The sequence below is a fragment of the Chaetodon auriga genome, chromosome 12 (genome assembly GCF_051107435.1).
Source record: "Chaetodon auriga isolate fChaAug3 chromosome 12, fChaAug3.hap1, whole genome shotgun sequence".
In the NCBI taxonomy this organism is placed as follows: domain Eukaryota; kingdom Metazoa; phylum Chordata; class Actinopteri; order Chaetodontiformes; family Chaetodontidae; genus Chaetodon; species Chaetodon auriga.
In genome coordinates this window covers 7,306,133-7,328,333 of record NC_135085.1, presented here as the reverse complement: position 1 = coordinate 7,328,333, position 22,201 = coordinate 7,306,133, and the positions used below count along the sequence as shown (strand labels likewise).

Below are 22,201 nucleotides of genomic sequence, written 5' to 3'. Positions count from 1 at the left end.
ACGAGGGCTGTGGAATAGATAGGTGTCAGGAGGTGGAGTGTGCAGAAATGCCCATGCTGGCATTACACTGTATTGAGCTGGATCACTGTCAGCTGTGATTGAAGAGCATATTTATGTGCCTTTACAGCATCTATTAGAGCTGAATTGATTCTGACAGCCGCACTGACACAAACACAGTTGTACACTGCATTATTGTGTCGGGTTCAGAACTGATGACTAAGTCAGTTTTATTATACAGCACCACATCATAACACAAGTATCTGACAGGAGCCTTGTAGCTGTGCTAATGAGGTAGAAAGGCTCCTGAGATAATGAATTTCCAGTCACACCAAGATAAATCTAAACAGTGTGCCTGCCAGGTCTACCTTCATTGATCTGCACACATTAGTTTAGGGCAAGCTGAGAATGCCACCAAAATTGATTACTTGTGGTCCATCGGATGGGCATCAGAGGGGGACATCTACTGGACAAGTCACAATATGCCGACGTCTCATTTAAAGTAACTGCAAATACATTTCAAAAGTTTGGATGCTGTGTAAAATGTAAATAAAAAGAGAATGCAATTATAATATATCCTTTCTACAATCATGTGTTCACAAAGCGGTGAACCTCTCTCCATCCTCGCTTGTGATCGACTGAGCCTTTCCAGGATGCCCCTTTCATACCCAATCATGATACTATCACCTGTTACCAATGAACCTGTTTACCTGTGGAATGTTCCAAACAGGTGTTTTTGGAGCATTCCACATCTTTCCCAGTCTTTAGTTGCTCCTGACCAAACTTGTTTGAAACTTGTTGCTGCATCAGTATATGAAAAATATGAAAATACTTACAATACTTAGGTTAAGTTGAATTAATTTCAACTGAGTATGTCAAAAAGGAAATGATCACATTCTGTTTTTCTACACAGCATCCTAACTTTCTTGGAATTCAGGTTGTACTAGCACTGCTCCTGTCATCCTGGCTCCTTTAAATACCATTCCCAAAAACATGCAGAGCGTGGAGGTGTCAAAGTACAGAGCACATTACAGTACTGTCTTTATTGACATGGTTCAAACATATAGAAACAAACAAACCAAACAAAAAAAAAAAAAACAAAGGTAGGAAGAGACAGCCACCAAACAATATGCTATGTGACCCGAAGAGTGAAACCTTCCTCTGATGTACTTGTGTTGAGGAGCGCATTTCATCAGTACTAAAGTATCAGTATGGAATGTGAGTTTGATAAGGCAAAGGTCCAGGTGGATCGAGTATGGATGTCTGCAACGCCTGTTCAGAACAGTAGGGGAAAAAAAGATCTTAAAAAATAAACCAGTGGCGAGGTGTTTGACCTTATCTCAACGAGCCAATCCCACAGCAACAATACACTTTGTGTACAGGTGCTAAGTCCATGCCTGCTGAAACAGATGCCTCAAAAACAGACCTGAAAATCTGCTTTATCCAATCAACTTTTTCACAGCCGGCTCGAAAAGTACCTTCCACTGGTCATTTTAAAAGCCAGACCACACTTTAGGGGTTTTGCACCACAAGTCCAGGTTTTCACTGTGTGTTTATAAAAAAAGAGGCAGGCCACCTCCACTTTGACTGCCACTGAGTCTTACAGAAACGTGTGTGTGTGTGTGCCTGTTGACGGGTGTGCTGTTGTGTCATCTTCACAGGCCGATGGTGTAGGAGCGTCCTGCTGGATTGTGGATGGCAGAGCAGGAGGGCTCGGTCACGGCCCATTCATACCACACCTTCTTCCCGTTGTTGCAGCGCCAGAATCGCACCGTGACATCATCGTCCCGGGATATGGAGATGGGTTGCTGGGAGAATTTGAGGGAGACGGTCGGATTAATGTGAATGCAATGATGTGTACTGTTAAATTTAGAAGGCAGAAGACAGAACTTACTTTGAGAGGGAAGAGGATGGGGAACCAGGAGAACATTCCAGGTGAATGTGTATCTGGTTTTATACCTGTGCACACAGACACAGACACACACACACAGACAGACACACACACACACACACACACACACACACACACACACACACACACACACACACACAAAAAACATTCATATTTTGATCCAATTTTAGCACAAGGAGACTTCCTCTTTAGAAAGACGACTTACTGAGAGTGACATCTTTATACAGCGTGGTCTCAAAGTAACCAGCAAAACCGTGGAGCACTGAGTTACAACCCACTGAGAATCTGAGGCACTGATACCGGTTATTGTTCATATCTGGAGGAAGAAAGGAAGAAAGACAGGGTGATCTCCGGATTCAAAACACATCATGTCAGAGTGTATGTATTTGTTTCTTGGCGTACAATATGAGTCAAGTGTGTTTGTGTCTACCTGTAGTGGGGTGTGTGAAGGTGAAGCACGGTTTGGGGTCTGCCAACTGGTGGAAGTTATGGAGGCGCACTACGTAGGGCGTCTCGAAATGGCACTCTGGGTCCTTGTCACGTTCCCGGCATCCCCGCACTTCATTGTAAAGCTTTGAGGAGGAGAGTGGAGCCAGGAAGGACGTGTAGGAACAAGGGATGCTCACACCGTCATCTGAGAGTGACGTGATGAGGAAAAGGGGAAAGAGAAAATGGCTTGAGATGTAAGGACGAATGGGATGCTTTGATAAGGCAAACAACTGAGGATGCTCTACATTCAATAACTCTGCAGCTACAGTGTCTGCATACACAGTTGATTCTTTTTCTTCTTAAAAAAAGGCAAATAAAAGAGTTGACACAAACCACAACACTGAAGTACCTTTGAGAAAGTGCTGTGCTCCATCTAAACACTCAGGGGAGAGTTCGTTGTCACCAAACGATCCAAGCAGCTCGCTGACAATGATGTCGGCTTTCTCAGGTGCTGCCCACTCCCGCATGTCACATGACACCACTGTCACCTGATCACCCCACTCCTCAAAGCGCCAGTTCTCCAGCCTGAACAAGTATCGACCAGCATTAGCATCACTAGTCTAAATTTACACTCCACACATTCTTATACATTTGACCAGACAGGCTTGAAACATCCCAAATCCAGCCTTGCTAACATCATGATCCTGTGAGACCGGACTCAAACTCGTGTGTTCACATGATAAAAGTCAAAAAGTTATTCACTGGCAAGTATTTGCCTGAGAATATTTGTCCCTCAGAGACATGTGCGCTGACATAAAGACTAGCAGTCCACTCACGTGATTACAGCATTGGGATTTTTCTCCACGGCGTACACCCTCAGCTTCCTGTCTGCCTGTCTGGCAGCACGCAGGGAGGCATTGACCAGCGGACCCCTACCTGCTCCCAACACCATCAGCACCCTGTGAGAAAGAGACAACATCGTTCCTGAGGTTGCTGCAATCACTGCGTCTTGACTCATCTCACTGTCATCATTTCCTCTCTCGCACATCAGCCTGTTCTACTGCTGGAGGGAGCTTTGTCAAGGGAAGAGCGTGTCGTTAGCAAGTTTTCAATCACCAGGTATGAATCATTATGCAGACACACAGGGAGATTTTCACACCAATTTCTGAATTCAAACTCTACTTTTATCGTTGTTTATACACAGATTTGAGATACTCACTGAACATTTGTGTCTTTCTGCTCCTCTGGGACTCTGTCAAGTAGACATTTATATACAGCCTGTAGCCACAAAGGCAAAACACAAGTGTCAGTATGTTGCAGAACAAACTCTTACAGACTAACTACAACTCGTCTAAAGCTGACTTCACACAGAGCAAGACGTGTCAGCCGTGTTCTACAAAAGTGGACAATCTGTACGGTATGTTAACAAGCTGTCCAACCCTTCAGTTACAGATTCAAACATTGATTGAACAGCAAACGAAATTAATCTAAAAGCTCAGTGTAAGAATGGACGAGAGAGCTATGATAGCTGCTCTACCATTTATGTTTTTGTCTGGAGCCTGCTGTTAGACCAGCGGGTCTTTCCAGCAGGCTACACAATCACTACAAATGAAAGTTTATCCCACAAATTACAGATTTACATGTCCATAGTGTGGTGCTGTGTCCAAATTCCTATACATGAAGAGTAGGAGATGTCTGGGATTTGAACGGCTGACTTTTGGGTCTGTGGGTTACTCAACACTAAAAAAAAACCCATCTGAGTCAATATACACTGAAAATTTGTTGAAATAGAGGGAAATCTGTTTGTGAGACGGGCAACTAAAAACAGCGTCAAATAGCCTCTTCACATAGCTTCATAGCTTTCTGTACCCTCGGTGGAGGGTGTTTGCATGTTCTCTCTGCTGCTTGTTAATTTACGCTCCGTTATGAACCAGTACTCTGAAATGTTTTACCAGGTGCAGCTACAGCTGCGTCTGATGGTCTTACCTGTTGGTACTGAGAATATTTAATAGGGTCTTTCTCAAACACTTCATATGTCTGAGACTCCAGGTTGTCCATGAGTGGCTAAAGAGAGGGAGAAAAAATGTAATTAGTTATATTAGAAGCTTAGAAAAACGCACAAGACACACATTTCAAATATATGAACACAAATGCTTGCTTACCTGGAGGGGGGACTGTAGGTAGTCTTCATAGCCCTTGGCGAAGAGCTCGTAGGCATTGGGTGCAGGCCGGTTCTGATTGAGGTATTCCAGGTACTGCAGGTAGGAGCGGAAGTCCTTCTCAGTGTGGCGACTGGTTCCCGTGAAGATGAACTGGGCCTCCAACTAAGGAAAGAGATAATTTTTCGACTGAGTCCACACTAATGCATTTGGCTGATGATTCAGTTCAGTTGAATCTGTTATACAGTCCTCATTCCAAAAAAGACGGGATGCTGTGTAAGACATAAATAAAACAGTGTGATCATTTGCTAATCCTTTCTGACGCATACTCAATTGAAACAGCGCCAAGTCATTATATTTAATGTTGTGCCTCATCAGCTTCATTGATTTTTGTAAATATTTGCTTATTCTGAATTTGATGCAGCAACACGTTTCAGACAAATTGGACAGGAGCAACAAAAGACTGAGAAAGATGTGGAATGCACCAAAAACACCTGTTTGGAACATTCCACAGGTAAACAGGCTCATTGGTCACAGGTTGGGGAAATGTTCAGCACATGATATAAAGGACATTACTACATGAGCTCAGGAACACTTCATAAAACTGTTGTCAGTTAGTTTGCAAATGACTACACCCTGGTTTTATACATGTTTAACACCGTGTTTTAATTTTTTTTTGGAATTGGGGTCGTACCTTGAAAAGAGAGAAGATTATACGCTGATGGGCTTTTGACAAAACAGGGAAGCCCTTCTTATTAGTTAGGAAGATGCTGGTGGGAAGTATGGCAGCTTTGATAGGCTCCCCGAGCCACTTATCGATCACAGCTTCAGACGGCATGTCTGCTCCTACTTCAATGGCTTCAGGAAGACAAAGGGGAAAAAAAAGGACACACTTTCAGTAGTAGACACGAGCATAATTATTTCTTAATGCACTGACTTTGCCGCAGGCTGTTGCTTCACGGTGCGCTCTCTCACCAAGACAGATCCTCTTGTTGTAATCACAAAGGGTTCTGAATGAGTGCCACCTAAAAGAGCAGAGGCAAGTAAACAGAATGAGCCACGATTTTAAAGGAAATCAATGACAACTGTTTTAGCATGCAGACAACACGCCAATGGAGGGCCGGTGTGAAACTAACCAGCTCCAGGTCTTCTCATCAACGTTATTGTCATCAATGCCGGCGCTCGGTTCATTCTCAATCAGATCTTCCCGCACATCCTCTGAAGCCATCAGCGGGACGTGTATCCAGAACTAAATCAGATACAGAGGACGACGGCGGTTAGCTGATGAAATAAGCTGTCTGACTGACTTTTCTGCAATCTACACGTGCATGTTGAGTTTGTTAATGCTGTGTGTCTTACATTTGAGGTGTGGTGTCCGGTATGGATGTGATTGAGCAGCAGGCGGGCTAGATTGGCATTATGAGGGCCCTTTAAAGGGATCATGAAGACAGGCAGACCAAGGTAGGCCGAGAAGTTCAGCTCCTGGGCCAGAGCCTGGACAGAAACACAGGAAGAAGAGTGATGAGTGCATGGCAGGATGATATGACGAGACAGATCCAGAGCAGCAGATACGAGACACCAGACTAGATCAGTTCACTCATGCTGTCAAATCTTGAGAGCAAAAAACATCTCCAGCAACAACGTCCATGATGGCCTCAAAGAAAGTGGACAGCAAAGAAATTGTCCTAAGCGAAGAACTTACGGCCTCTGAGTTTCTGCGTTCTGTCTCGATTTCTGAATCTGCGTTGATCCATGGCGAGAGCTTCCCGACAATAAGAGTATTCCAGTCTAGACGAAGCAGAATGGAAAGTTATTGGCATTTCCTGTCAATTCCTGCAGGCATTAAAGCTCTCAGTGATAACATCCATCTGTCTTACTGGCTTCGTAGTTTGAAAAAAGTAAGTAATCAATGCCAGTGTTACAGCAGCCAAGACACACATAAACAACAATATGTCTGCCAGCTGTTGACCTACATGATCTGATTTCTTTGTTGGTTGTCTGTGACGCTTAAAACCTTGTCCGTTAAGATGATTGTTTGATCATATGATTGACATTGAATGACCTAGATTAAGGTAGATGGACACCAAATAAGTCCAGACTTTATCTTCTACCTCCAACAAAAGTATATGTTGCATTACATTTTATAAATACATTAGGCTGTTGTAAAAAAGCAAACAAACAAACAAACAAACAAACAAACAAAAAAACCCCATAAGATTAGAATTAAGTCTCAGAATAGAAACTGAACCTAAAACAAAGACCATATTCTAAGTTTAATATCTGTTGCTATACTGTAAACTATAATGACGATAATACCAAATAATACACCTTGCATTTGCGCAAATACGTGATATTATAGACTAGAGCTGCAGTGATAAGTTAATTAATTGATTATTTGATTGAAAGAAAAAAGGAATCACCAACTCTTTTGAGAGCTGATGAATCTTTTCAGTCATTTTTCACGCAAAAACGTCAAACGTTTGTTCGTTCCAGCTTTGTGAAAAATAACCAGCAGATTAATTGATAAAGAAAATAATAGTTGCAGCTCTGTTATGTGCTGTACAGTAAGGTGCGGTATTGAGTCTTCATATATTAAAATAAAACCTGACGGCATGACGAGAACAGACATGGGAACCTGGCTTGGATAACTATAATTACCGATTAGATTCAACATGTACGTTTTCGCTTGATCCATCACAATCAAACATCAAGTCATCCATCATCTATGGTGTCACGGTAGGCCTAGTCCAGCATATAAGAGTGCACTTATCGAATTTATAGACAGCGAGAGAAGTAATGATATAACTACAAACGCCTGACATGATAGAAACATGAGAGGGTAGAAACACGAACCTCGTCCACACAGCAGCAGGTCTGAACGGGTCTGGGCACCGGGTCTGGATTTAGCGGGCTCCAACTCAAACTCTCTCCTGAACCTCGAGTGGAACAGGGGCATGCAGAGGAAGTCAAACCTGGACACCGGAGAAAGAAAGCACATCATTTTATCATTCCTATGACTTCTAATGTCAAATAGAGGTGACCCGCAATCATATTTACTTAGCTATTCCCCAACCAGCTCACAGGTTTGAATGAAAAAAGGGAGAGAGGCAAATACGAGTGTAATAAACGCTGGATAGCAGTGTCAAGCATCGTTGTGATTGCGCACGTGCTGGTATTTCACCGGCTAGCTTAGCAAAGCATCACGCAGCGACATTATGCTAGCAAAGCAGCGCGTCCCTCTTGTTCGCTCACATCTACTAAAAAAGAACTTGCAGAGCGCAGAACTCTCCTCACCCGAGTTTGGCGACCGCAGCTAACGTGTCGGCTACCTCTGGTACGCAATTCAAATCTCTTCCGCAGGACACCCTGCTCCCTGTGCTGGCAGACGCCATGATTTTAGCCGATTGAATGGGACAATCTTCTTGCACTGGTTTACGAGGAAACGGGCGCCATCTTGGATCTGCAAGGACGGGCATGCTCATTGGCTAGCGCGATGATTTAGAGCCAAAATGGCTTTGCACGTACTTCGGTTGCATGTCTCTAAATTACCGCGATAACTGAGCATCTCAGTTCCCAGTGATTATTGAACTCAACTGTTGGCATATCAAAGCTTTCATATCAACGTTTTTCGTCTTTCTACAGAAGTGTTTTGTAACACAAATATATCTTACGCTGTAAAATAAAGTAAAAGCCTTAAAAACAGATCCCACTGTCCATATAATACTTAGAAAAATTCTTAAACGTATTTCATCAGATTAACTGTTACTTCAGTTCCTCTATTTCTAATTTTATTGTTGTTGTGTGTCTCTGGGCTGTATTTTAGACACAGCTATGAAAATTGTGGTTGTAGTTTTCCTCTAAACACAAACTGAAAATGATGTGAAATATATGTTTAAGCTTGCACGCAGCTTGCAAGATGATTCAGTCACTCAGCAGAACATGTGAGGTTTGCACAAAGTAGCTTCTCTGGATATCACTTTCACAGCAGGTGGGATGAAATGTCGCTTACCAACTCAAATACTACTGGACACAGGCATATGGGTGTGGTTGTGCATTTTTTCAAGGCATTATATCTGGGAGGGCTATAAAAGGGTAAAACTGTGGGTCTTTCAGACCAGACAGTTGATGAGAGAATAAGAGTACAGAGCAGCAGTCAACAATACAAACCATAGTGGGATTTACGAAGCTTATTACATTGTTTGACTCATTTTCCTGAAGATGGATGCTGGTTTAAACTGTGTTTGAGTTTTTGTCTGCTGATCTCCAAGAAAGGCACTGATTTTCTGATCAAGGAATCTAGAAATATCTGCTTTGCTTACACCGTTATGGCTTTGGAAGATATTTGTGGCTTGGAAGACACTCTTGGGCATCGCAAGTGGTTTCCTGCCTCTTATTTCGAAGATGCGGATACGTCTTTTCATATGACTGACTATTACAACTTTGGACTGAGGAGGCTAAAGAAATCTGCAAGAAATAGTGGGACCCCACTGAATTTCTTAATACCAGCTTCGCCAAACACTACACCTTTCAAAGGACCTTCATTCCCCTTTTCCTCAGCCACCCATTCAGTGACAGCACACAGGCCCTTCCCTCTGTCCCATGGAACAACAACCTTGGGTTTCATCTTCCAAGGTGGTGTCATAGCAGCTGCAGACACACGTGCCAGTGCCGGGGGGCTTGTTGCCTGTCCAGATGTTCATAAGATTACCCCTATTCACTCCCATTTAGTGGTCACCTCTTCTGGCAGCGGTGCAGACTGCATGCTGTGGGAGCGAATTCTGGCCAGGGAGATCAGACTCTACCAACTGCGGCACAGACGGCGCCTTTCAATACATGGCACTGCCAAGCTCCTCTCCTTTATGCTGCATCCCTTTAAAGGAACTGATGTGTGTGTGGCTCTTACACTGTGTGGCTGGGATGAAGGAGAGGGTAACACTGACTGTGCAAAGAGCACAGAGGACTCATCCTTTATTACTGATGATAGCTCCTCAGCTGTTGTTAGTAGCCAAGATGCCATTGCAATGGTACATTCTGCATCCCCCAACAGTGGCCCAAAGCTGATTTATGTCTGTAGTGATGGAGCCAAACTGCAAGGGGATGTCTTCTCTGTGGGCTCAGGCTCTCCTTATGCTTATGGAGTCCTGGATGGAGGGCTGAGGTGGAGCCTTAGCAAGGAAGAGGCCATCTCCTTGGCAAGAGAGGCTGTGTTCAGAGCCACTCACAGGGATGCCTATTCAGGAAACAATGTGGACCTCTTCCACATCACAGCCCAGGGATGGAGCCAAAGACAGAGAGAGAACCTGAAAGAGGAATATTATAGAGACATGGAGAGGAGGGCAAAGATAGTGGAGGAAAGAAAAAGACTGATCTAATAGGGTTCAGGAAGGCTAAATATTACAAATCACCTTCTTCACTTTTGTCAGCTAGTTAGAATAAATCTTTAGTTCATAATTAATGTACTAGCACCAAAGTAAGTAAATTCAAATTGTTATAGCCTTGAATTATTGTTTTTGTGTGTTTTTACTTGTAAGCCTATATTTCTTCACTCCGCCACAAACACAGGGGGCGCTGTGCGGGCTTGCCACCATGACTCAATATATTTTCGCATCCTTACACGGCGGAAGTTGCTTGCTCATCACACAGTTTCAAAGATGGCTCTTGCTAGTGTGTTGAACAGTGATTGTGCGGATTTTTCATTTGATAATTGTCAGCCTTTTGCCTTTGAATGTGGACCCAGACAGAGCGGCGTGGGATATGACGCTACGCCTGGGGACGGCCTCAGTTTTTTCGTGAAAAACGCGCTGTGTGCCGGGGACGAGGATGGCGTCGAGAGGAAAATAGAGTTCCTGCACGGAACCACCACCTTAGCATTCAAAGTAAGCATATGCGTAGCTAATTGCAGCTAGCTGGCAATATAAAGATATATGTATTTATAGTTGTCAATAGAAGACGTGCGATAAATCATTCAGGCTGTAAACATTATGTTTTAGGGGTAACGTTATACTAACATCTAACGTTAGCATGCTAACATGGCTACAAACCGCTTTATCATTGCACATAACGTTAGCCATTGATAATGCTGTTCGACATTTTTGCCTTCAAAAGCACCTCGATCGATGTGAACTGGTGATCTGTGTGCGGCTTTGACAGCAGTGCCGTACTTACTGCATAGATGTCTTTAGCTGTGGCTTCTGCCCTGTGGATCTGTTTGCACCTGATCAGTGCATGAATGGGAAACAAGGCGTCAGATCTGGAAACAGCATCTGCGCAGCATCCGCGCTTGACATTTGTCTGGTTTACTTAGAAAAACCACAAACTAAGTCGGTTTATGTTTATGCCGTTCAGTCATTTCTCGACACAATTTTATAAAGATGGCCCCAGTAGGAATTTTACACAATGCTGTATTAGTTTGTATGCTTCTAGTACTTCAGGTACTTTCTTTTTGTCTTAAAGAATAAATGCTAAATAAGATAAAGAGCTACCCACAAGCCTTAATGTTCTCCAAGTTAAACAAATCACGTGTCTGGAGGATAAGACGACTGCAGCACACAGTTGGTGAGATGTTTAATACATGATTGTTAATTTTGCTTATCAGGTTTTGAGTTGGGGACAATTTTCCCTCAACCCCAACAAACTATTTATGCCATGTAAATGTAACTTAACTGTATGCCAGAGGACCTAACAGGTCAAAATGTGTGTGTATTCAGTGAGAACAGCCTGTGTAATTCTTAATTCCAATTTTCCACATCTGTTATTTGATCATGTAATTATACTCTTATGCTTTATTTAAATATTGTTCCTTTGGCAGACCTGATATTCTTAATATTATTTCAGAACTGGGCATAAAATTATGGCAAAATTCACAAATAATGTCACTGAAAGAGGGAATGTGGTTTTTAAGAAGTTTAAGACACCCTGTGTGAAAAGATTCAAGTAAAGCTTTCAAGCTGATTAAAGTGAGTCCAGATGTTTGTTTGTTTACAGGCCATTTAAATAAAATGTTGTTATTTTGCAATTCTCAACAGCTCTTATAAAACATAATCAACAATGAAATCATGCTCCTAAAAAGATTTTGTCAAAGTCTGATTCTGGTTCTACCTCTTTGCCATTGGGCTCCATTGTTGTCCAGAAACTATTAAGAACAAATAAAAGAGCTATACTATCACATTTGGGTGACATATCTTTTCATTCCAGTGAAAACAGCCAGTGCAGCATTTTCCTCTCACTGTGTCAAATGGGTAGAGCAGTGCAAATACTCAACATTCCTGCAGTTGGTTTGGGTCTCTTCAGGGGATTGGTTGATAAAAAGAAAAGATAAAATAACACCATCTTTATCCCTTAACCCCTGGTCGATGAAAACCTCCCTGCCAGACATCTCCATCTGGCTGACCAAATCCGTGGTCTTCACTTAAGCACTCTGAGGATGTTGCGACTGTCAGTTCGGTGGTAGAGGGTTTTGGAGGGAAGAGCAAACGTCTTCTCTTTTATCCTGCAGCTTTCTGGCAGAGCTGAACCATATATTGCATCTGTCTGACCTTTGCAGAGCAGCAGTACATTTCAGCCTAATAGATAATTTACCTGCACAGTCTTACATTCATACTAAGTGGTTCTATTGTGTAAAAAGTAGTGGTTAAAAAAAATAAGAGCCTGTATTCCAATCTGGTTCATAGTGTCTCAGTCTGTAGTGTTCAGTTCCTGCACTGAACCTGAGGAATGAACAATGTAAGAGAAGTCTGGTGTGGATATGTCAGATATGCCATTTATATTTTACAAATAGGTTTATAATGTCATGTAATGTATTATGAGGGAATCCTGCGAAATGTAGACAACCTGATTGGCCAGTGACTGCTCTGCTGTCACGTATTTCCCTCCTACTGTCATGTGCTTCATTGATGTTTCCCTGCTGTTGTCTCTATCAGTTCCAGCATGGTGTTATTGTGGCGGTAGACTCTCGGGCCACAGCGGGCTCCTACATTGCTTCACAGACGGTGAAGAAGGTGATTGAGATCAACCCCTACCTGCTGGGTACCATGGCTGGAGGAGCTGCTGACTGTAGCTTCTGGGAGCGGCTGCTGGCCCGCCAGTGCCGGATCTACGAGCTTCGCAACAAGGAGCGCATCTCGGTGGCAGCAGCCTCCAAGCTGCTTGCTAACATGGTGTACCAGTACAAGGGCATGGGACTCAGCATGGGAACCATGGTGTGTGGCTGGGACAAGAGAGGCCCAGGTAAATACAACATCTGTCTATGATATGCACATGTGGCCTATTCTGTGTAATTCAGATCTGATTGACACACTCTAGCCTTAACACACCAAAATATGACACCCTGCACGTGCTAAGTTCTAGGTACAGCTCATGCAGTGTATCCATAAACTGATAATCCACTCAGTTTAATACAGTAGCTGTTCAACAGACTGATGGTGAACCACCAAGCCCCTCTGTCTATTAAATAACAGACTCTCCACACTTAAAAATTAGATACTGTTTCAGGAAATCCTCCAGTTTTTTTCCTGTTAGCCATAAAATGTAATGATCTTGTATGCACAGCAGTGTGAACTCTGGAGGTTTTGTGGCAATTAATGCTGGTTCATAAAAGTACAAACACACTTGTAGTTCACACTGTTCCCCGCTAGATGGTACTGCAGCCTCTCTTATGCTCTTCCTCTCTTCATACTTAAAGCTGTGGCTTTTGGATGCATGCAGTGTGAGGCCGTACATCACAGAAGGTGTGCTTAAAGAGGCCGCCACAGTGACACAGTAATGGAAAATCGATGAGGCTGGGACTGCGGGCCAGCGAGAGTGCGGTGGGATGATGGACGTTGGGTCTCAGCCCCGGACAATTGGGTCGTATGCATAATGCCTGTACATCCACGGAGATCGATGCCGCCTTTGTCTGGAAAGCATTGAGAGCTGTGTGAACAATGACGGCTCGCCAGTATGCCAACAAACGTAAATGACATGTGTTAAGTCCTGAGCAATCAATTGGGGAAATAATGATCCCTGTATCAGTTCAATAGGCGTGGGAGCTTTGCCATGGCCCCTACAATGCCAATGACTGAATGCTGAGGTGAATGTCATGTAAATTAAATCAATCGCGATTAGGCGGGAAGCTCATTAGCCGGCTACAATCATGTCAAGAGCACTTATTCCCTTGATGGAATGTCTTCAGCTGCATGCACAATAAATCTAATAAAAGCCATGTTGAGGAGCTTGTCAAGTATGGCTCTGTATAATAACGTTAAATGTTATGACACTTCATCACTGCATAGTTAAAGCTTGATAACTCTGTACTGGCTTTGCTCTTGACAGAGGAAGTGACTATACTCTGTGCAGCACCCTCTGCTGCTCCCTACAAGGACAAAGGTAATCATGAGGTAATAGGTGATTAAATGGGATGCAGCTCTCATAACAACAAAGTAAAAAAAGTGTGTGATATGAGACCTCGTCAGAGAAGACCCATGTGTCAGTTTTACAGCCACTCCCAAGAGAGTGATGTAATAGTTTTTTTTCCCCCTCTGTTCCAACTGCTGTTCTCTTTTTACTCCTCATCCAGTGGTGAATTCTAGTAAGAAGGACAGATGACAGACGGACGCCGGTCCCTTTGATACTAGCCACCCATTCATTGCTCTGTGCTCCTTACCTACCTCTAAAAGCTGTCAGTCCAGCCAGCTACACAGGCTGCTGTTTAAAGAAGGCTCCTTAAGCACCTGTCAGTTGATCGATGGAGTGGAAGGAGCTTCACTTGGCCACCACCGCTGCATTACTCCACCATCCAGGCACCGTGCCCCTGCTTTCCGCTTTATGTGGGCCTCATGAATTTCACCCCCTCCTCTACCCGTTTTTGTTTTTGTTTTCTGAGCACTCGTCACCACCTTCATGCTTTTCTGCGTCAGTGTTTGACGTGCAAAGACCGTTAACCATTATCGCATTGAGCTCTACAAAGACCCCAGGTGTGTTTGGAAAGGAATGGATGTGGGAAGTGTTTTTTGGGCTGCTCTGCTTCTATACTTGGACCTCCTAAAGAGTCCTCACCCACCTCCATCAACTGTGGTACTCAACACAAGAGGCTGCCTTTACAACTCTCTCTCCCTGCCTATTATGTTTTTAACGAGTCCCTTACAGTTTTCAAGAGGAACAGGCAGGTCTCAGAATGGCAAATTACCCCCGTGCATAGGCAGGCACTGGATGATTATCATGGCAAGCTAACGACAGGCTGAGGAAGCTGCAATTTGTCAGTTGAAAGCAATGGTAAGCCCTTTTTTTTTCAGAAAAGCAAGTGGCTCTCTATCCCTAATAGACTGTCACTAGTTTAGCTGAGGAACTCTGCAAGCGAGGATGTGCAATCTGGGGGCATTCTGAAGTGTTTTTTAATGTGGGAGATGAGCGATAGCGGTGGATATTAGGCAATTTTGTATGCATGTGTCTCTGTGTTTCTCTGTGTGAGGATCATTTTCACAGGTTTCGCTTTGTGAAGCGCTATGAAAAACATGCCTTTTTGCAGGCTGTCTTTTTACCATCTGCAGGCTGGCTGTGGGCGAGCTCACAGGCTGGTGGTAGTCACCCGTTCCACGTCACTCTGGGATCAGGCCTAGCGAGTGTGTCATGGTGCAGAACAAAATGTCTCGCATGTGTCCACGAAGCGTGGTGTGGAGCAAACTGTCCCTCACAGGTCCATCAGAGCATTGTGGGTCGGCAGTGCACGTTGGATAACACGTATGGCTCAGTATGGGGGTGAGCTCGCGCTTCCGCGTCATTCAAGCATGCACACGTGTGGAGGTGAAGAAAATGTCCGTGTAGAAGCGTGTGTGTATGTGTGTGTCTGTGTGTGAGCATATGTATGTGCTGTGCTCGTCTGATGTCCACAGGATCTGAGAGCGCTGTTTTTTTTTCCTTTCCTTTTATTTCTTTTTGTCCTCCTTGAGGTTCGAGGTGCAGTTACCTGTGCAGCTTGGGTTGCAGGTCGATAGTTAATTTTTGGCGTGTTTGCAGGGATCAATAAGGCCTAGAGCAGGGCCCCTGGGCAGACAGCGACGTGGCCCGTGCCTTGTCAGCAGGTTCCGCGGCCGGCTTCGTTTTACTTGAAGAGGATGCAGCTGTTCATATCTGCCAGCCTTACTTCACTTGGAGAGGTTGCAGCTGTTCATATTCTCTCTCTGGAGGACATGGCGTGTGTGTGCTTACAAGTTTGTGTGTTTGTTTGTGTGGGAGCGGTAGTGTTAGATACACACCATCTCAGATTTCCTGATGAAGCTTAACACCTGAGTCGGGAGAACGGAGGATGCGTTCTTCTATTGTGCATCCAGCTCTACTCCTTTTACACGGTTTCTTCCGGCCCCCCTTTGCCTTCCCACCCTCTTGACCTGCCTTTTGTCCTTTGTCCTCAGGGCTGTACTACGTCGACTCAGAGGGGAACCGGGTCTGTGGTGACCTATTCGCTGTGGGCTCCGGCTCCATGTACGCCTATGGTGTGATGGACAGTGGCCTGCGGCACGACCTGTCTGTGGAGGAAGCCTGCGAGCTAGGCCGTCGTGCCATCTACCAGGCCACATATCGTGATGCCTACAGCGGCGGGCAGGTCAACCTGTACCACGTCCACAGCAAGGGTTGGACCAGGGTCTCCCAAGAGGATGTGCTCATGCTGCACCAGCAGTACAAGGATCAGGCGTAGTCATTGGGACAACAGAGCGGGGAGAGAGTAGGGAAGGTCAGGAGTTTGTTCTAGTATCCAATGTTAAGATGTTCTGAAATGTCAGTAGGGTTGACACATGAATAAAGAGGACTCATCTGCTGATTGATTTCCACTTACACGACTTCTGTGACCTAGTTTGACTTGTTACTAGCTTAAAGCTTTATATATTGTACATTTTTAACAATGCCAGTGAGCTCCACTCACCCTGCACTGAGTGTGATCTGAGGGGCTGCAGAGAGAGGGGGGGGCGATGACTCAAACATGCTTTAATACAGTGTGGGAGCAGTGTGGTGCTTGCCCTACATACATTTCATTTGGATCATACCCTGGAAAACTGCATCTTTCTCAATAAAACCTGTGATGTTCTTTTTCCAGCAGCATTGTTTTTGTTATTTTGCACGAGTGCTGATTTTTACCTTTAGGTCTCAAGATCTCGAATAGATATGTTTCTCAGAATTTATGTGAATGTATTGTCTCGTTGCCTCATCCTCCTTTGATGTAGTCATTTTGCTACGGTTTGTGTTTACTTTTTAGTCATCTGTTCCCCCAGCTGTTGGGATCTGGAGGTACATCCGATGCCTGTTTTGTCTCCTCTATATGTTCTGTGTTTATTAGCAGGGAGTAGCGCTGTCTAAATAGCACGATTTAATTGCATACCACAAGCCTCAGTAATTGTGCCTCCTGAGTTGTAACAGTGTGTTTTCTTCCCCTCATTGATAATGTTCCCTTCCTCTGCTCACGTTGCACAAATACGTCTTTTAATTGGAAGGGGAAATTTATTCTTTAATTCCTCCTCGACACACTTAGCTTCTCAATGCGCAATGTTGTGTGCCACCCTGCCATGGTGTTTTACAATGTAACGACCTGCGCTGGCAGTGCGTGCCCCTCCAGCGGTTTTTATCGTCGGGAATAAACACTAGTAAAGGGGATCGGGTAGACATCTGAAGCCAGTGCACTTTCAAATCATGGTTAAAAACTAGTTTCACAGGTGAGTGGTTAGCAGATGGAATAGAAATGGGATTTCGATAAATGGAAATGAGCGGGTCTCATCTGTGATGCTGCTCTTGGTAAATGAAGTGATGGGAACTGCGTCTTCAATAGAAGCAGAAAGTGACAGAGTGACTGTTCATGTGCCCTTGGGGATATGCTAAAATGGAGCAAATGCGTCATTAAAAGCATTAACACCTAGGAGAAGACTCCTTTAACCCCTTAACCATCCTCCTGGGTTAAGGGGGTTTTTCACAAACGGAGTCTCTGAATACGACTTGAAATTATATCCTCAGTGGATAAAGGCGAGGCCCTCCAGCTCTGTTAAATATCAAATACTGCTTTGTCATTTGAATATAGTGCACTAAGCCTTGCCCTGATAAAAATAGCCAGCTTTTAGAGGCTGCAATTTTTGTACACAATTGCTTGATGACACACTATTTGAGCAAAGGTATAATGGGACGTGTACAAGGAGAAGAAATTATCAGGAAACTAAAAAAAATTTTTTCTGCCGTGCATTTGTTCCCCATTATTTATCAAGCAACTAGCACATTACTCAGGAGCATCCCCTCTAAACAGCTACTGTAGAAGATGGATGAATGATTTAATCAGTTGAAAGTGGGTGTAGGTGAGAAAATGGGGTGGCAGACAGAGTGTGTCTAATGTGACACCGTGCCTCCCCTCCCATTGGACCACATTTCTTCAGTCGGCTGCAGGTCTGGAGACAAGCTTCACATACTGATAATCAACTTTCTTTACACAGTACACAATGAGACAGTTATATGTGAGTGTGCCAGTACTTTTTCCTTATTTTCTACATCGCAGATTGACACAGAACACATCAAAACTATGAAAGAACACTTGGAATTATGTGGTAAACATAGCAGAATATGTTTTAGATTCTTCAGAACAGCCGCTGTTTCGTGGTGACAGCTGTACACACTGTTGGCGTTGTCTTGACCAGCTTCTTGAGGTATTCACCTGGGATGGTTTTCAGTTAACAGCTGTGCCCTGTCAAAAGTTAATTAGTGGAATTTCTTGCCTTCTTAATGTGAGACCATTAAATAACCATAATCTACGAGCCCTGACAGCTCTGTCACCGTTATGTGGAAGTCTATATCATGGAACGAGCAGCAAAGCAACTGAGGATGGAAAAGAGCGAGGGGCAGCATAAGCTACTAATTTCTCATTTTTGCTCTTATTCTGGTTAAAAGCATCAGTGTGCTTCCAATGTCACATTGTTAAATAGCGTCTGATACCTCCTTCAAACACATCTTTTTCCAAATTTCCAAATCCAACAACTTCTGGAACTTTTTCAAACCAACCACCCGATAAGCTCACACACAACACACAGCAATTATTCAGGTGTGTGAATTTTGTGAACGTCTTAGGTGACACTAGCAGCTAGTTCAAAGCACCGTTGTGCCACAGCGCAGCCTGGCGCCGCAGCCAGCACGGCTGCACACACTTCTCTAATTACTTAGACTTGTTGTATGGAGTGCAACACCATGAATGCTCTGAAGAGAGACTGTTATCCACGTTTGTGTGATTCATGAAGTCCTATTCCTTCTTATGACGGCTCCCTGCCTTTGAGTGTGGCTGTGGCATATATAAACCCCTTTTTTTTTTTTTTTTAGTGCCTCAACATGTGAGCAGACACTCGGTGTGAACTCTATAAACCTGTAGTTGCAGGTGTGGATGTTCCTATCTGGCCTTTTGGCCTGTCTGGTCATGTACTGAAGGAACACTTCTCACCCATGGCTTTTCACTGTGTTTGGACTCACCCATCCTGGGTGAGTGTGTGCGTGTGTGTGTGTGTGTGACCTTGGCATTGGACCAGCAGACTGTAGGCAGTGTGGACAGTCGTCTATGTCTGGCACAGAGATTGCAGGTTGTCAACAGGTATTTTCAGAATAGCTGCTATTAAGCACCAGCTTTCAGAATATTTTCACAAAGCTTTACACTCAGGGCGAGATGGTGACACTCTGGGGAGGCATGACAAAATGAAGAAAATAGCTTTCTTTTTTTTCCCACCTAAATTAGACGGAATGCTATGAAAAAGACCAGCTGGCGATATTGAAAGGTGCCAGCGCCATGATTTTCACACTGTTAGAAAATAACCCCTGTGCCCACATTATGCCATCTGTCAGGTGGTCATATGTGATTTCATTCCCAGACACCAGATCGTATCTGAACGCGGTCCTAAGGGTGCCCCTGACAACCTCTTTTGGATTCACACGCACCACGCCTGTGAGTCGTTATTTCCCATGATTTGATGCTGGGGCTTTATAATTGGATCTTCAAAAGGAAAAACACCCAGTGCAAGGGTGCACGCCTTTGGTGATTGAGTATCTATCAGCTATTGTTTATTCCTGTTGATGCTTTACCCCGACGGAAAAACAAATGAGAAGTCTATTTGGCTTGGGTAATGACTCCCTGCCGGCTGCCTCTTGTCCACCCCGAAGGCTCTCCGGGTGTCATATAATCAGTACACCCAAGTCCTTAAATGCGTGCCAGTTCTGACAAACAACAAAGCTGGCGTGAAGATAATTGCGTTTGTGGTCCCTGCGCATCCCCTTCCTCGCTCGCGCAAGAGGCAGCCGCTGCCTCGCCTCGTTTGAGAGGTGCTGTTTTTCATCCCTCGCGATGACAGCCACACTCTTGTCATTCCCGCCGCGTGCTTGCCACGGCCGCCTCGCTCTACTCGAGACTGTTCTTTTTTTCTTCTTCACACCCCCTCTTCCCCAGCAATGTTTTTTGCCAATTGCTTTCTCTCTTTTTCTTCTTCTTTTTTTTTTTTTGACTCGATTAATTCAGTGACACGAATGAATACAGCCCGGCAAAGTAAACAGCACAGCCCTTGAGTTCTGGCCAATCTGAGTCAGTGCTCGTCCGTTTCCCACCAGGCACCTAGAAGCTTCTGCCAGCACCACTATTGCTGCTCTTGATGATGATGATGATCATGAGGGTGATGGTGAGGATGAGGATGATGATAGCCCCCACTATTAGTGCAGACTGTGCCTCAAGAGGCCCGTAGCAGTCGGCTGTTTATCCCTTGTCATGACACCTGACTGTATAAATGGGGCCTGTCTGTTTGTTTTATCGTCAGCAGAGCCAGGCCTTGCCTCCCAGGCAAACAGAGACAGGGTCAGGGAGACTACAGCTAAAGACGTGGCAGTAAGAGCGATGGTGGCTGCCACGGTCACTCCACTTACTCCCATGTGGCTCCTGGCTTTTTTTATATTATTTTATTGGACGGCGTCCTTTAACACGTGGCGACTGAGGCCCTCAGGCCAGAGAAAAGTGAATTGCGTATTCTGTTGTTTCTCAGTATCAATTGACTTTTCTTTTTTTTCCCCCAGACTTCTTGCTATTTTAGTGGCACTTAAGTTCTGGTTACGTGAGCACTTACTTTGTTTAGGTGACGCACCATTAGGGGGTGTTGTGTTTGTCTCTCGGCTGACCTTGCACGGTGGCCGATATGCAACATTTTGCTTCTGTAATCTTATTTTTGGAAATTCTGACTTTGTGGAGGTGGTCGTTTTTATAAATCATTGAAGAGCGTGGCATGCGCAGCGGCTACACTGCGAGCCGCTGCTTTGGATTCCACATCATTTCCCTCTGGATGCTTCTGCTTTACGATTCTGATAGAAGTGTACAAAACTACAGTGTGTTTTTTATTGGTTTGAAGTGTCAGTCAGAGCTGCAGGCTTTCTGACAGAGTAGCCAGCCCCAGCGGAAGACCCATCTCAAGGGGAATAACTCTGCCAGGCTTGAAGCCCCCCCCCCCCCCCCCCTCCCTCTTTCACCTCTCCCTTCATTCATCCCCTTTTTCTGCTCCACATTTTGTCTTGACCCCCCTGTGGAGCCTTCGGCCTGTCGCCCACCTCCCTCTGGCCCGATCCTGCTCTGATCAATGCCACCCCCCCTGACAATACCAAGGGGGAAATGGAGGCATTAATTACCCACCCCAGAGCTCGTTACCCGGACTCAGCCCTTTCAGCTTCCTGGCTCTTCACTGACTCTGCAATTGTAATTCAGCTGGGGACCCAAGACGTGAGGGTAATAACAGAGGATACCCGTCCAAACGGACGATCGCCCGCTGATAGATGATCCGCTGGGCCGGACGTGACGGAACTGACGCGAGGGGGCAGGGAGTGACTCGGAAATGATTGACACACAGCTCTGGCAGCGGGATTATGTGTGAGAGAAATAATTTATGACTTTCTCTTCCGGAGCTGAGACGAATGCCAGAAATGAGTAATGACCTCTTGGAAGTTCAGCTTCTCTGATCGCAAACAATAGCCCAGGTTGTTTCTGCTGTGGAAATGACAGAGTTGATGGCGTTATGAGAATGAGAAGCTAATGGACTAAATCATGGAAATGGAGTTTAATTAAATAGCTGGAACCCGCTATGAGCAACATTTTGAAGCTAGAGACGCCCTCGCTGATCAATACTGTTCCTACTTGCAGTACAGAAAAAATTAAGGTCAATATTTTCTTTCACTAAGCACCTCTCTCTCTCTCTCTCTCTCTCTCTCTCTCTCTCTCTCTCTTTTATCCCTCACTATCTTGTCACCTTTTCTTCTCCCTGCCCTTTTGTGTGATGTTTTTTTTTTTCTTGACAGTTTGAGTGCCAAAGTCTTGAGTACCCAGCAGTTGGCCTCCATTGTGTTATTCAGCTCTGATGTTTTCATGTAAGCACCGTGGTGGAAAAATAAATGTTTATTTGCTGAGCCACTGTCTCTCCTCAAGCATTTCCCGCCATTCCCCATTTTCCGCCACAGCCCGTAGTCCGTTTACCGTCTATCCCTCTATCAGCAACTTTTCCTTATCCTCCCATGCTATATTCTATATCTGCCTCTCTCCCATTTTCTCTTTCTCCCTGCCTCACCGCTCACCACCATCTCTCCTCTCCTCCCTCTCTCTACTTTCCCCATTACCCCCCCGCACGCGCACCCGCTCCCTCTTTCCCTTTCTCCCTCTCTTTGCTCAGGACCGATCGGCTCTCATTACATTGATGGCCCT

At 44.7% G+C, this 22,201-nt stretch overlaps 3 protein-coding genes across 3 annotated transcripts; 2 read left to right on the top strand and 1 right to left on the bottom strand.

Moving 5' to 3' along the window:
- Positions 1 to 935: 935 nt before the first annotated feature.
- On the bottom strand, positions 936 to 7,897 carry prmt5 (protein arginine methyltransferase 5). Its single transcript, XM_076745277.1, has 16 exons — positions 7,792 to 7,897; positions 7,351 to 7,469; positions 6,200 to 6,285; positions 5,857 to 5,991; positions 5,634 to 5,746; positions 5,473 to 5,522; positions 5,192 to 5,355; positions 4,501 to 4,662; positions 4,325 to 4,402; positions 3,558 to 3,616; positions 3,175 to 3,297; positions 2,748 to 2,923; positions 2,340 to 2,543; positions 2,115 to 2,225; positions 1,892 to 1,956; positions 936 to 1,805 (listed from the first exon to the last, which is right to left on the bottom strand). The coding sequence occupies exons 1-16, from the start codon at positions 7,887 to 7,889 to the stop codon at positions 1,653 to 1,655; spliced, it is 1,896 nt and encodes a 631-aa protein (XP_076601392.1). The 5' UTR covers positions 7,890 to 7,897; the 3' UTR covers positions 936 to 1,652.
- Positions 7,898 to 8,822: 925 nt separating this feature from the next.
- psmb11a (proteasome 20S subunit beta 11a) lies at positions 8,823 to 9,869 on the top strand. Its single transcript, XM_076745026.1, has 2 exons — positions 8,823 to 9,415; positions 9,539 to 9,869. The coding sequence occupies exons 1-2, from the start codon at positions 8,823 to 8,825 to the stop codon at positions 9,867 to 9,869; spliced, it is 924 nt and encodes a 307-aa protein (XP_076601141.1).
- A 257-nt stretch (positions 9,870 to 10,126) lies between these two features.
- psmb5 (proteasome 20S subunit beta 5) lies at positions 10,127 to 16,563 on the top strand. Its single transcript, XM_076745704.1, has 3 exons — positions 10,127 to 10,373; positions 12,417 to 12,723; positions 15,882 to 16,563. Exons 1-3 carry the CDS (start codon positions 10,149 to 10,151, stop codon positions 16,163 to 16,165), a joined length of 816 nt encoding a protein of 271 aa, XP_076601819.1. The 5' UTR covers positions 10,127 to 10,148; the 3' UTR covers positions 16,166 to 16,563.
- Positions 16,564 to 22,201: the final 5,638 nt, after the last annotated feature.

Bases quoted from the DNA above. Each gene is read 5' to 3' on its own strand.
- psmb11a (XM_076745026.1), top strand. From the start codon at position 8,823: ATGGCTTTGGAAGATATTTGTGGCTTGGAAGACACTCTTGGGCATCGC. The intron at 9,416-9,538 runs TGAAGGAGAGGG...TTCTGCATCCCC, and splicing joins CTTACACTGTGTGGCTGGGA to CAACAGTGGCCCAAAGCTGA.
- prmt5 (XM_076745277.1), bottom strand. From the start codon at position 7,889: ATGGCGTCTGCCAGCACAGGGAGCAGGGTGTCCTGCGGAAGAGATTTG. The intron at 5,356-5,472 runs GTGAGAGAGCGC...GTCTTCCTGAAG, and splicing joins CAACAAGAGGATCTGTCTTG to CCATTGAAGTAGGAGCAGAC. The intron at 4,403-4,500 runs GTAAGCAAGCAT...CCCTCTCTTTAG, and splicing joins ACCTACAGTCCCCCCTCCAG to CCACTCATGGACAACCTGGA.
- psmb5 (XM_076745704.1), top strand. From the start codon at position 10,149: ATGGCTCTTGCTAGTGTGTTGAACAGTGATTGTGCGGATTTTTCATTT. The intron at 10,374-12,416 runs GTAAGCATATGC...TGTCTCTATCAG, and splicing joins CCACCACCTTAGCATTCAAA to TTCCAGCATGGTGTTATTGT. The intron at 12,724-15,881 runs GTAAATACAACA...CTTTGTCCTCAG, and splicing joins CTGGGACAAGAGAGGCCCAG to GGCTGTACTACGTCGACTCA.